General features: G+C 35.7%; 1 protein-coding gene across 1 annotated transcript in view; it reads left to right on the top strand.

Annotated features, from left to right (window-relative positions):
- Positions 1-529: 529 nt before the first annotated feature.
- Positions 530-12,242, top strand: part of LOC150102531 (homeobox protein OTX2-like) — a 142,362-nt gene continuing 130,649 nt past the window's right edge. The window contains exon 1 of the mRNA XM_090399463.1: positions 530-651. Coding sequence (XP_090255589.1) covers positions 558-651 — 94 coding nt within the window. The 5' untranslated portion in view covers positions 530-557. The remainder of the gene's footprint in view (positions 652-12,242) is intronic.

The following is a 12,242-nucleotide window of genomic DNA, read 5'->3' as shown; positions in this document are numbered from 1 at the left end:
TTTCCTCTGGGAGGCGGAGCACTTGCAGTCGCCATCTGGCCGTGTCGGACGGCCGAGAACTAAGGCGTGACGGACAGGGCCAAACCCCGGGTGGCGAGAGGGAGCCCGAATAAAGCTGATGGGCCTGGCAATAACAGTGGTGGCATAGCAAGAACTGCACACGGCTTAGTCAACTGGGCGCGACGCCTGGCTGCACGCACTCATGAGTCCTCCAGATCCAATCACTGACAGGGGACTGTGATCTCCGAGTTGTGGTAAAAAAGTTTAGTAGTGGGGAACAGAATCCCCGTTCAAAGTGGGACCAAAAATTTAGTTGAGTAAGGACGGCAACACCAACCGTAAAACTGTGGCCCAACTTTGAGGACGTTCAGGGCCGAGGGAGTGGTGGGGACGGCTTCAGCCCTGCACTCACCGGCTTTCTCTCTTACCGGTCCGGCCCCGGTCACCAGCTCTGTGGCGCCAGTCCACCAAACACCGGCACCGTGGCGTTCCAGCCAGCAGCTTCGTCCTGTGCCCCTTTCTCATCGCCAGCAGGTCAGACGACAGCAACCTCAGGCATGGCGTACCTGAAGTCACCTCCTTACGCCGTCAACGGCATCGGCCTACCATCGCCGGGCGTCGACCTCCTCCATCCCACGGTGGGCTACCCCGGTAAGCCGCTTAGCTCGTTTCTTTCCTTCCTTTTCCTTACAAGCAGGTCTTTCTGTACACGGTCAGGGCCCGGGCGACTAAGCCGCCCTATCAGGGAATCGCTCTGCTTATAGGCTACTTGAGGCGGCTCCCAAGCTCGTGAGCAGAGCATACAAGCTCAGATACGAAATACGTGTTCGGTAATAAAGCCGATTACTTTGGTGGTCTGACGGATGTTATGCGCTTAGAGAAGAATAATTGTAGCGAACTGGTAATCTAATACGTCATGAATGAGAGAAGGAATTAGGGTAAACAGAGTAGTTGAATTGAGCAGAGAGACGCGGTAATCCGCGTTTACTTTTTTTTTTTTTTGAAAGCCTAATACCACTTAGGATGACGCGTTATCCGATAAAGGTGTCTTAGTGCTGTAATCACTAAAATCTTCGGGCTTATTGGCTAAACATGTAAATCCCTGGTGAAGCTCTTTAGTTATTTATTGAAGGGATTCTTATAAAGGCTGGGTTCTCGCTGGTCATAAGGTAGTCTCACTCAGGGCTCGTGCTACTTCACACTGCTGTTCGATAATGATAAAACGTCCCAGTGATAACCTAGACGGCGGATGCGTGTATTTAACTGTGACCTCTAACAAGGGAACGACGTTGCAATAAGACAATGTCAGTGTCCGAAATTTTTCTCTGATGTGTCACGGAATAGCCTTAGGCTGCACGTGTGATTGGAATTTCGGGTCACTAACCGAGTCACCGGTCTTTGAATTAACTGGATAAAACTGTCATCCGCGTCTCTAATTACCCTAAAGGTAGGTAATGAGTAAATTAGCAGAGGGGCGGAGTGTTGTGGGGTTCCTGGGTTGGAAGATAAAGATAAAGAGAGGTCAGAAAAATCTTAGGTCACCGGCGCTGGGTGTTGACATGCAAATAGGATAAACGACTGTTTACGAAAGGGAAAGGGAGAGTATTTAGATTGCTTTAACAAAATTAATGGACTTGTCATCCGTTACAGGTTCCCTGACTGGGCAGTTTGTCGCTAGGCATTACTTTATTATTGAAGTACAACAGATTGCCTTAAACAATATATGTGTGTTGATTTATGTTCAGAATTAATTATTGTTTGTTAATTAATTATTACTAATTAGATATGTTTTCTATAATGATCATATATACATTATATCAAGAATTTTATATATGTACCTATACTTTAGAGGTATTCTCTTGTGTTAATGAATGTGACCTTGAACATATTCACATTTCCATTCACAATAACTTAATATTCTTTTTGGCGCAATTTGTTTTCTTCCTGTACAGTCGTAAGGTTTTATATCAGGAAAAAATCATTTGACTTATAGCTATTACCATTTCGATACAGGTACTGCACTACAATAAGATATCGCTAGTAATATAATGTCATATGTATTTTTTTTTCTTTTGTTAAATAATAAAAACTCGACTGTCGTTGCAGTGAGTTTCATTCCGAACTGGTGATGTTACTTACAATGAACAAAATCTAGAAATATTTTGCACAGATGAAGCAATACTATACCATGTTTTCCATTTGACTATTTCTTGAAAGCACATTTATTTCCAAACAGTCGCAACTATTTATACAGTATACAAAGTTATCAAATTCAGATACATTCTTATAACAATCTAAAAGATTATAGGTTTATAATATACTTATAATACTACGTTTTTCTCCTACACTGATGTAACAAATTGTTTCCATTTAGTATAATAATTATTGTATTATCACAAGTATGTTTAATGCTGTTACCCAATGTGTAGCTACCTGACCATGTTTCTACATGATGTAATTATATATTGTTCTCGTTTCCTCAAATTTTATTCGTGATATTCTTTCGATACGTTCAAAAGTGTTTATTTCAAGCCTGTATTTGAGATCCTAAAACCTTTAGAAATTGCAAACCGTTTGTGTTTGACTATCAGCCAAATCTATATCCATCACTTAAACCTCAAGGAATCTCCCGTAGAAGAAATTTTACAAAAAAAAAAAAAAAAAAAAAAAAAATGCGAATGTAACTAAGTAGTATGAACCCTACGATTATATATATCATAAACAAAATAAGTGCAAAACAGGAGCGCTGTGTCCAGATGAAACAACTGGCACATCCAGCGACGAAGACAAAGAAATTGCATTTTGAAGAAACAATATTTCTTTCAGAGACATTTTATTTCAACAGAACTGCTAAAAGTAAAGGTTTTCCAACTGGAATTACAGCATTAAGATCAAAAGTAAAAATAAATAAACAAAAATAATATTCATTTGTTAAAGGAACTGAATAAAGAAAATGCTCCGTTTGTGAGCATAACAATTGAAAATATTTCACATTTCACGTCTCCATCTGCGACTTTCGCATTTATGTCGATACCTAAGTAAACGTGTGACAATCTGATTTACAGTCACCGTTAGAAATTCCCTTTTATTGCCGCTCTACGCACCTGCACAGGAGTGCAACCCGTAAATAACATTAGTGCTAAAGTACACTAAGTCGTTCTCACAATATGCTGCAAATAGACACCTGTTGTGACATTATGCGCTTTTGTTGTGACTTCTATAAACAGAGTTTCGAGAATAGCAGTTCTACGTGAGCATCTTGCGATAGGGACGTGCTCATCCCCGAGGCTGGCTGACGCGTCAGTTAACGGAAGAGAAAAGGTCCGCGCGGGATAGTAGCCTTTCCGTCAGTCGGAGATGTCTCCGCTGAATACCACACGATGGGGGAAAACTTATCCACGTTGCTTTCAGATTCGTCGGATTCCTTAAATAGTTCTCTTCCTTTTCTTTCTCATAGTTCATTCCCTGACTATTATATGTTCGCGAGATGGCGAATTGATCCAAAGTTTTACGCTGTACTGATTCCAAGAAATTTACGAAAAATACTGTGAAAAATATTTAATCGTCTGTATTTTTAGCTACCATCTTTAACTAATTGCATTAGGTTGTCCCTGTGATATGTAAACTTAAATGATATAGCGTGTTCTAGACAAGCGACTTGTTTATTAGTTGACGAGAAAAAAATAGAAAAAAAAAATTGATAATTGTTGGATTCTAAACTATAAACGATAAAGAGAACCGCTAGATCCTGAACAGTTTCTCACCTTCAAATCGTTCGCACCTTCTGAACACTAACGAATACCGTCCAAAATATGAAGGTTTTTTTTAAAGTCTGAAACAAAAATGCATCCACTAAGAAAATAGAACCGTATGACATTTACTCCTGTAGAAAGTAACTTAACTCACGTGACGTAATTAAATTTTTCATTTTTTTTACGAGAATATATGTGTTTCTAATGTTGGAAGTGCGCAATGTTAATTTACGAGTGGGGGAAATGGATGGCGAAATGTTTCATAGAGATAAAGAAAAGCAAGGTAACCAGAAGTGCTGATATCATTCATTAACTCGTTAAAACTGTATCGCTTTGGTAGACGGTAGCATCTGTTTCATTACCACCTAATTCGTGCCACGCGTTCCTCATTATGAAAATAAACAATGTTTTCATTCTAACGGGACCCGGACTGACGGCCGACAGTGATTGATGATGACAGTGATGGACGTCAAATTGCCCACTGCCCACCAAAACAGAAACCTCTGCGATGATCTCGCTAATGTGCACAGGTCAAAATCCCACTTTCCAGTTAGATTCCTGTTTGTTGGGAACAAAATCATTAAGTATTTTACTCTTCGGGCAGAGTAGCGCACTCTACATGCATCATCTAATATCACGACTTTCAGAATCACGTCTATGTGCGCCTTACAGATATATAAAGAGCGCAGACTTGAATTACAGAAACAATCTCATGAGACTAAAATTCACAATAAATATATGCATTGGATTACAATCTCAGCAAAATATATTAGTTATATAAAATCCATGTTTCGAACCATGTTGAGAAAGCAATGCGCAGCCGTGGAGTCGATGTTACCAAATTAGACAATAAAACTTCGTACTTATGACACTAGTTAATTACAAGTCATCTTTGTTATGGTACCTGAATTCGATATTTTAAAACAATATTTGGCCATTATTATAGAAATGTGACTGTGTAAGGACGACGTTTTCGCCTATCAGGATACCGAGAGCCGTTATAAAGATAATACTACATGAAAAAAATTGTTCAACTTCCGGAGTTACGATCTCTACAATCTTTATTTTCGGTAGACGTATTGCGAATATATTAAATTTTATGACCGAAGCGAAATTCTTCCATCTGACAAGTAGGATTCGACATTCTACGAATTTAAAAGATTCTCAGAATACATAAATGCTCGAATTATGTCTTTCTTCATGTCGTAGAATTGAACCGGTTAGAAACTACTGGTTTGTTGTCTGATGAGAGCGTGAATATACATTCTATCGTTATCAGGAGTTATAACAAGAAAACTTTCTTCAGCATGCAAATGAAAAGAATGCTTCAAATGTCATCTCAATCATCGAAATTTGCATTAACCAACCTTCAGTTTGATATGATCAGAAATAAAAACATATATGTACATAATGTACACATAGTTAGGGAGAGATAGAGAGATGTAGGAATTGTTAAGGACACATTTTCTTAATATAAAATTATAGCTTTATATTAAAAAAGCAGTGTACAATTTCTATTCATCGTTATCTAACTGAAAACAGCTTTGCTAAGTATATTCCAAATTCATCATACAGAAAACTTGAGCCATATTTAGACGTGAACGTTTAAATTGAAATGTAAATTGAATGATAGACCACAGAAATGAATAAAAAAAAATTCATGAAATCGGAATACTTGAAATCATATCAAAATATTATAAATTACAGCAGGCACTGTCATTTCAGTTGCCTGCTATAATTGATATTTTTGATATGATTTCAGATACGCCATAAAATTCTCAGAAAACAAAATTAACTGTGTAAATTCAAACCAACTTGAGAACTAGCTATTAAACATCCCAGCAGGATATGATCGACACTACTAGAATTTTACTCGTCGATGGATGCTCGCACTGCTTAAATGGTATAGTGCTTGCATTAATAATTTGCAGAAATGTTAGACAATTTTAATCAACTAACTTAGGTTAAGAAAATTGATGAGTGATAGCGAGGAATAATGCCGCTATTTTCAAAGAAGGATGACTAATTTTCAACATCTGCGGACAACAGAAAACAACAGACACATTTTTACCTACTTAGAGGCGATTACGATAAACGTTTCTTATACTACTTCGGTTGATCAATGGAGATTACAGAAGTTGTGTAAGAAACATGACTCGGAAGAAATTAATCTCTTCGTACGAAATGAACTCTATTTTTTTTTTCGGTGTCTCGATTACGTTAGGACTCTATACCAAACAAAACTGGCCCATAATCGAGTACCCGAAATGCGAACACTGTGTTATCCAAAGACAGAAATGTGTCCATTTATTGATAATGGAAATGGATGATAAATGATTGCCAACGAGTTGTTTTAATTATTCTATTTTCGACATTTTGCATTTCTTCCGAGATCTATCGTTAGGTCCCTCTACTTATAATGACAAAAACGTATTGTTTCGAAGATGCACTAGTAAAAAGTAGATATTTCAAGGTCACTGATAATCAAGCATATAAGAATTCCAGTTATGTCATTTTTGGAACATGAAATTATTGTATCAAGAGAAATTGTATTTCACGCCTTATTATCCAATGCAATCTCGATTTCTGAAAAAGAGATGAACTGAAAAAATAAGCAATATTGGTTGATAATAGTAAAAACACAAAGAAAAATCAACCTGAAATATAAAAAAAGTTACTCCCAAAGTTCCCGCTTCGGCAAATGGACACAAACAGCATCACTGCATAAGACCGCATCTCCGATCGTCCAACGTCCGCTTAGCGGTAGACGCAGCTACTGCAGCACGAACATCTCGCTGAATCAACTGCGAAATGTTTGATTTGTAACGGGAATGGAGTATTAAGATCCGTGACTTTACATGATTACAACCAAGACCGATAATGATTCTACGCAAAGCACGGAATCATTATCAGTCTGGCTTTCAGGATAAATAAAAAGTTCCAAGATTCTGGATAGACTTATCTTGTATGTGTTGAATATTCTGGCTCTTCTATATTTTTGAAGAAGTCGAAGTATTAAGCAAAAGCGTGTCCTTATCCTGTTTTAAAAATATCCTGCTAAATCAATTTGAGAATATCAGAAGTATTGTTTTCTCTTCCCCTTGGTCGAGTTTATTTGGTATGCCTTATCATTAAGCAGATATTAGATACGCTATATGTTGTGTTCCAGAAATTATAGTTTCATACACTCTATTATCAATAACCGCTGAAACGTATTCAATCTATGATATCTTACGAATGTGCCTTTTCACAATAAAGAGGATCACAACGAAATATACTTACGCAGTTTCTTTGTCTACTAAAAAAGAAACATATAATTCGAACTGTCAGTTTTTCTAGTTGGAGTTATGCGTCATAATCAAAGCTCTCCGTTTTTTTTTTTTTAACTCTTCCCTTAAGGCCTTGTTTACCATTCCCTAAAGACTTTGCTATTTTTAAATTTCTAAGATCGATAACTGTTTATTGGAGACTTTATACAGCTTATATCTCGTTGGAAAGTACATTTATTTCCATGATTTCTGTTATCGCTATCTGTGATTATCTATCTAACACTATTTGATTTCTGTCTTCACTGGAAATTAATTAGGCGACCCATAAATTTAAAAAATATACTATTTCAGACCATGTCCGGGAAGGTAAAACAATAATCTTTAACATGGCAATCAAATTTTTTGTATTTTAATTTTTCCGTATAAAATATTAATTTTTCTTTGTATATATCTTTCATTATCAATCCCCAATAATCAAAGCTGTATATTTATTTTTCTGAGCTGTCGTCATTATGTTGCGTTTGCTCCGTTGTGCTTTTCAAGGATCTCGACGAGTTAGCAGAACGTATAATTATATCTTAAAACATCCATCTGACTAGATACTGAATAGTCAGCAACGTGCTTTGCTTGTAATGAGCAGAAACAATAAACTTCATAACGAGTGTCACAGCATATCTGTAATGTCAATATACGATCTTTGTATAATCGTATTATTTCATCACAGTAGAAGCTTAACTCATGTTGTCAGAATATATGTTTACCTGAAGGATGCATCGCAAGTTGGAGTAACATCTATGAATGTCAAACTCTTTATAGATAGAAACCACTCATATACTTACAATCAGTGTTTACGAGTGCCTATACTTAAGAGTTAGCGAAAACAACATTTCCAGAGAGAGAGAGAGAGAGAAACACTTGAAAAATCTTATTTGATCGTCAGAACACAGCAACGCACAGATTTATTTATGCCAAGATGAAAGCACTGAAAGAGAAATCAACACTCACTTGTTTTAATAAGACATGATGAATCCTCTACACCACATTCTACGATGTCTACTTTATATATCGCACGATATCATTTTATTAACTGCCCTCTAATTTTCAATTAATTTTTGCATTACTTCGAAAAATGTGCTGTGAGCAGTCCTGATATGACTGGAGTTTATTTTGATTGAATAGTAGTATACAAAAAATGTTCTAAAGAAGGCCCATCATATTTATTGCAGAAAGTGAGTAAAAACATAAACATTCTTGTTCGAAATTTTAATTCTATTCACAGCTACATACGTTTTCCCAACCAACGCTGTGAAACTTTTTTTTTTTAGTATATTGAGACAAATTATGAAAAAATTAACTTGCAGCTTTCTCTTAGTCACGATGCCTTCAAAGAATATTCATTCCAATATACCTTGACTTGAAAAATAGAATTTGTTTCTTCTATTACATTATGCGGATAATGTAATAGAAGAAACAAATTCTATTTTTTAACTAAAGTTTAATGTGCAGTCTCATAAATGTTGAATGATACAAGTAAAATAAAAAAAATCTTCGCCTTTCTAAAAAAAAAAAAAGTTCCACTTAATATTCAAGTTAGCGAGTCGCACAAAATCATGCCGATAGTCGCATGCAAGCAACAAATTGCACGTGTCTGCTTTTGAGAATGATTTTAACAAAAAATTCACAAATTCGGTTCGAGCAATACACTGTTCAATCATGAACAATCAAAATACAATAATTATTCAGGGCAAGAGAGAGAAATGCTATGGTTAATCAGGCTCCGTGTTAAACTCGAGTAACAGTTACTTGCGCGACGTCGTTATTTAGTTACAATACTAGCTATTGTAGTTACTTTAAAATTTGTATTACAAATAAAATGAAAAGAGCGTCATTCTTTTTTTGACATTAATTTCAGAAAGAAAATGTAATACAACTGATTTCAACTCTAAAAGCCAATAGGTGAGTTCGAATTCCGCTGCTGGCATGGATAGGTATGCGCGATGGGTATACAGTCGTTCGTGGATGGTATTCACATATACTTTTTTTAAAAGTTATAAAATTACTAATACGGATTATATCCAAAGGACTTAATGAAGGAATGGTGTGGTGGACTCGGACTGATCAACAGTTTCATTATCGATCTTAGGGATAGGAGAGATGAGGTAATAATTTCTGACAAAATTATAACTAGCTTTTTGTTGTTGCGATTCAAATTTTCATATTCTTTCACTCCCTCAAATTCTCATATATTTTATGAGATATATGATGCATCTATCAAACTATGCATTTGTATTTTTATTATTGGTAGCATTCATATGTTCGAAAGACTTGAGAATTGTACTTTTCAGATATTTTTCGCGCAGCATTACTATTCCTTACAATTACAGAAGAAATGAAGAATGGTAGTAATACGAAAGGCAGCGTTATTTCACAAATATCTATTTCCTACAGCCAGGAATAAGTGAGAGCGAAACTATCAACTGTACAAAAAAAAAAAACAAAAAAAAAAAATTCAAGAAAATTAATACTGGTAACTTTTCACGCAAGTAATCAGTAATATTTTCACTTTTATTTCTGTTTAGCACTTCTACAATATAATATGCTAGATTTAAGATTAAGAATAAGCACAGAGGTCTACTTAATCAGGCCATTTGTTATCCGAGTCAGTTAAGGAACAGGGAAAAAATTTGGAAGACTGAATTCACTTTCTTCACAAAGTAAGACTACCTTAAAGCTACATTCCTTTGTTCAACGGACTGTGTTGACAAGGAAATAAACCCATAGTTCACTCTCGTTCAGTGGAGCCATGAAGTCTCTTTCCTTGTCTTTCCTTTATGTTGTCATTAGTAGGCTTGCTTCTTTAAGCCTTTTTCGGTGATTTAAGTCACATCCGGCTGCAGAATAACCACTCATTTATTATGGAAGAATGACACGTACTAGTTTAATTCTGCTGAGCATAACAAAAGTCTTTCGGTCCACATTTATGAGAGAATACGGACAGTGATGGTTGAGTTCGTCTTTATTCTATTCACAAGTTCTTCCGTTTTGTATAGCGAGGGAATTATAGAGATTTCATGCCTAATATTACTCGATCTCTATGACTTGGCCTTGTGATTAATGATGGAGTTCAAATAATTTTTTGGATTTTAGAACACATTTTCCTTTTTCTTTTCGGAGGCCAAGATGGGCCGTGAGACTTCCCGCGATTCAGTATAATAGCGCATACCATGCTATACAGTATCTAATGTACATTCAACAGTTATGATTACAAACTTTGTAGTAACTTATTACCAAGTTTAGTCTTGAGTCCTAAGAAAACCGATAATAGCAAATCTTAGTTCAGATTTCAAATCTATCACGATTAAATTCAAATTCTTTCAAGGAACGAGTAATTCCGCTAGTCCCTCCTTTTAAAATTGAGTAGTGCAATTTAAAGACATGCCACGCTGATGCAACAAGGACTAATTACCTTGGAACCAACTTAAAACAACTGAACCAATAGCTGAGTATTTTTTTCCCATTTGAATATTTATAAATACTGACGTATAAGCGTATACTGTAGGCTTCTGGTCAGAGGCGGTGGCTTTGGAGTAACGCATTTTATGCTGAAGCGCTATTCTCCTAAGCTCTTCATTACTTGGGAAGCTTTTCAAGTTTCAAAAGACAAAGTGTTTAACTTGGCTATAAAATATTAATGGATAGTCTTTCTTTTAATAATTTTGAATGTTTATATCATCTCATCACATTTTAAATTACTAAGCCCTTTAGGCAGTATTAATTAACAAGGCCACTGCATTTGACCAGACAAATTTCGGTTCGTTTTCGGTAAGCACAGCCAGAAGCTTCTAGAAATCTGTAACCTTCCGAATAAATTCTATAATAGATACAATTGCCACAAATGTTCTTCTTATTCACTTTATGCCACTTTATTAATTTCTCTTAATAGAAATGAGAACTAATCAACACAATACGCGGCGTATTTAGAGTTACCGTAGCTTAGCAAAAAGATCGCCAACGAGGGCATCACGGACTCCTGCCTCCCAGCTGTTGGGTTTCCGCACCTGCCTCGTTAGTGTACAGCCGACCGTAACGGTAACCTAAGTAATGAGGGGTAGAATACCCTAAGGGTTTTTGAAACGGCGTTAAAATGAAAGAACGGAAAAAGGGGTGGGTGGGTGGAATGCTGTAAATGAGAGGAGAACAGATAAACATATCAGTAAGAGATTTGTCATAATGTAGTTCTCAACAATGTCTACACGTGAGCAATCTCATGTAGCGCTCAGTAACATGCATTTCGTGAACAATACAAAATGATTTATTATCTTTGTTTGGACAGCCTGAATATAAAATGACGAACTGCACTTTTATTTTATACGCAAACACGCATTTTTTTTTTATTTAAATTAACAGTGATACTTTTAAATGGTTTCATATTTTGCTATCGAGTTATATTTACCAAAAATTTGTGGGCTTTTAAAAAAATGGAGGAGAATTTTCTGAGTGCTATAGCATTCATATTTTTATTATAGCCATTATTTCCAGATATAGTTTGATTATATATATAATGATATAAAATGTGATTAAGATATAAAATGATTCCTATCCGGTAATCAGACCTTAGCTTTCGTTGACTTATTATTTGATCTGTTACAGCTAAGTAACATAGCTGCCTAAACCTTAAGTTTTTACTAGAATAGGAGAATTAATTCTATCTGCATAGTTTGCCATGACTGTCAATTTTGCAATGTCTGCATGTTCTACAAAGGATTGGTTTTTTCCCCCTCCGGGAAACCTGCATTTCCCGGAGGAAAAACCAAAAACATATTACGGCAGAATTACAGTTAGTCAAATTGTCGAGCATGAAATCTTTTATAGGGTCTAAATTTTTCTGACCACGACTGCTTCTATGTACACCTCATTTCATTTTTCAAACAAAAAATCGTATGCCGAACTCTATATGTCTATACGTTTTTTTTTCTTTTCTATATACGTATTTCATGAATTTATCCTTTTTCAAAAGATAAAGTTACCAAAATCTAAAATTTAAAATCATAGTCTTAAAAATTATATTTTAAAGTCGATTTTAATTCATTTTTAAATTAACTTTTAATACAAGAAGACAAATTTTCTTTCCAGTAGCAAGACCACATTTCAGTTTTCGGCAGCACTGGCCATTAATTTTCAGAACGCATTTTTTCATTCACTTGATTATATCGTTTATATA

This window comes from Typopeltis vanoorti, chromosome 10 (assembly GCF_054136105.1).
Source record: "Typopeltis vanoorti isolate ZY-2024b chromosome 10, IOZ_Tvanoo_1.0, whole genome shotgun sequence".
In the NCBI taxonomy this organism is placed as follows: Eukaryota; Metazoa; Arthropoda; class Arachnida; order Uropygi; family Thelyphonidae; genus Typopeltis; species Typopeltis vanoorti.
The sequence above is the reverse complement of the archived record's forward strand: the minus strand, read 5'-3'. Positions and strand labels throughout refer to the sequence as shown.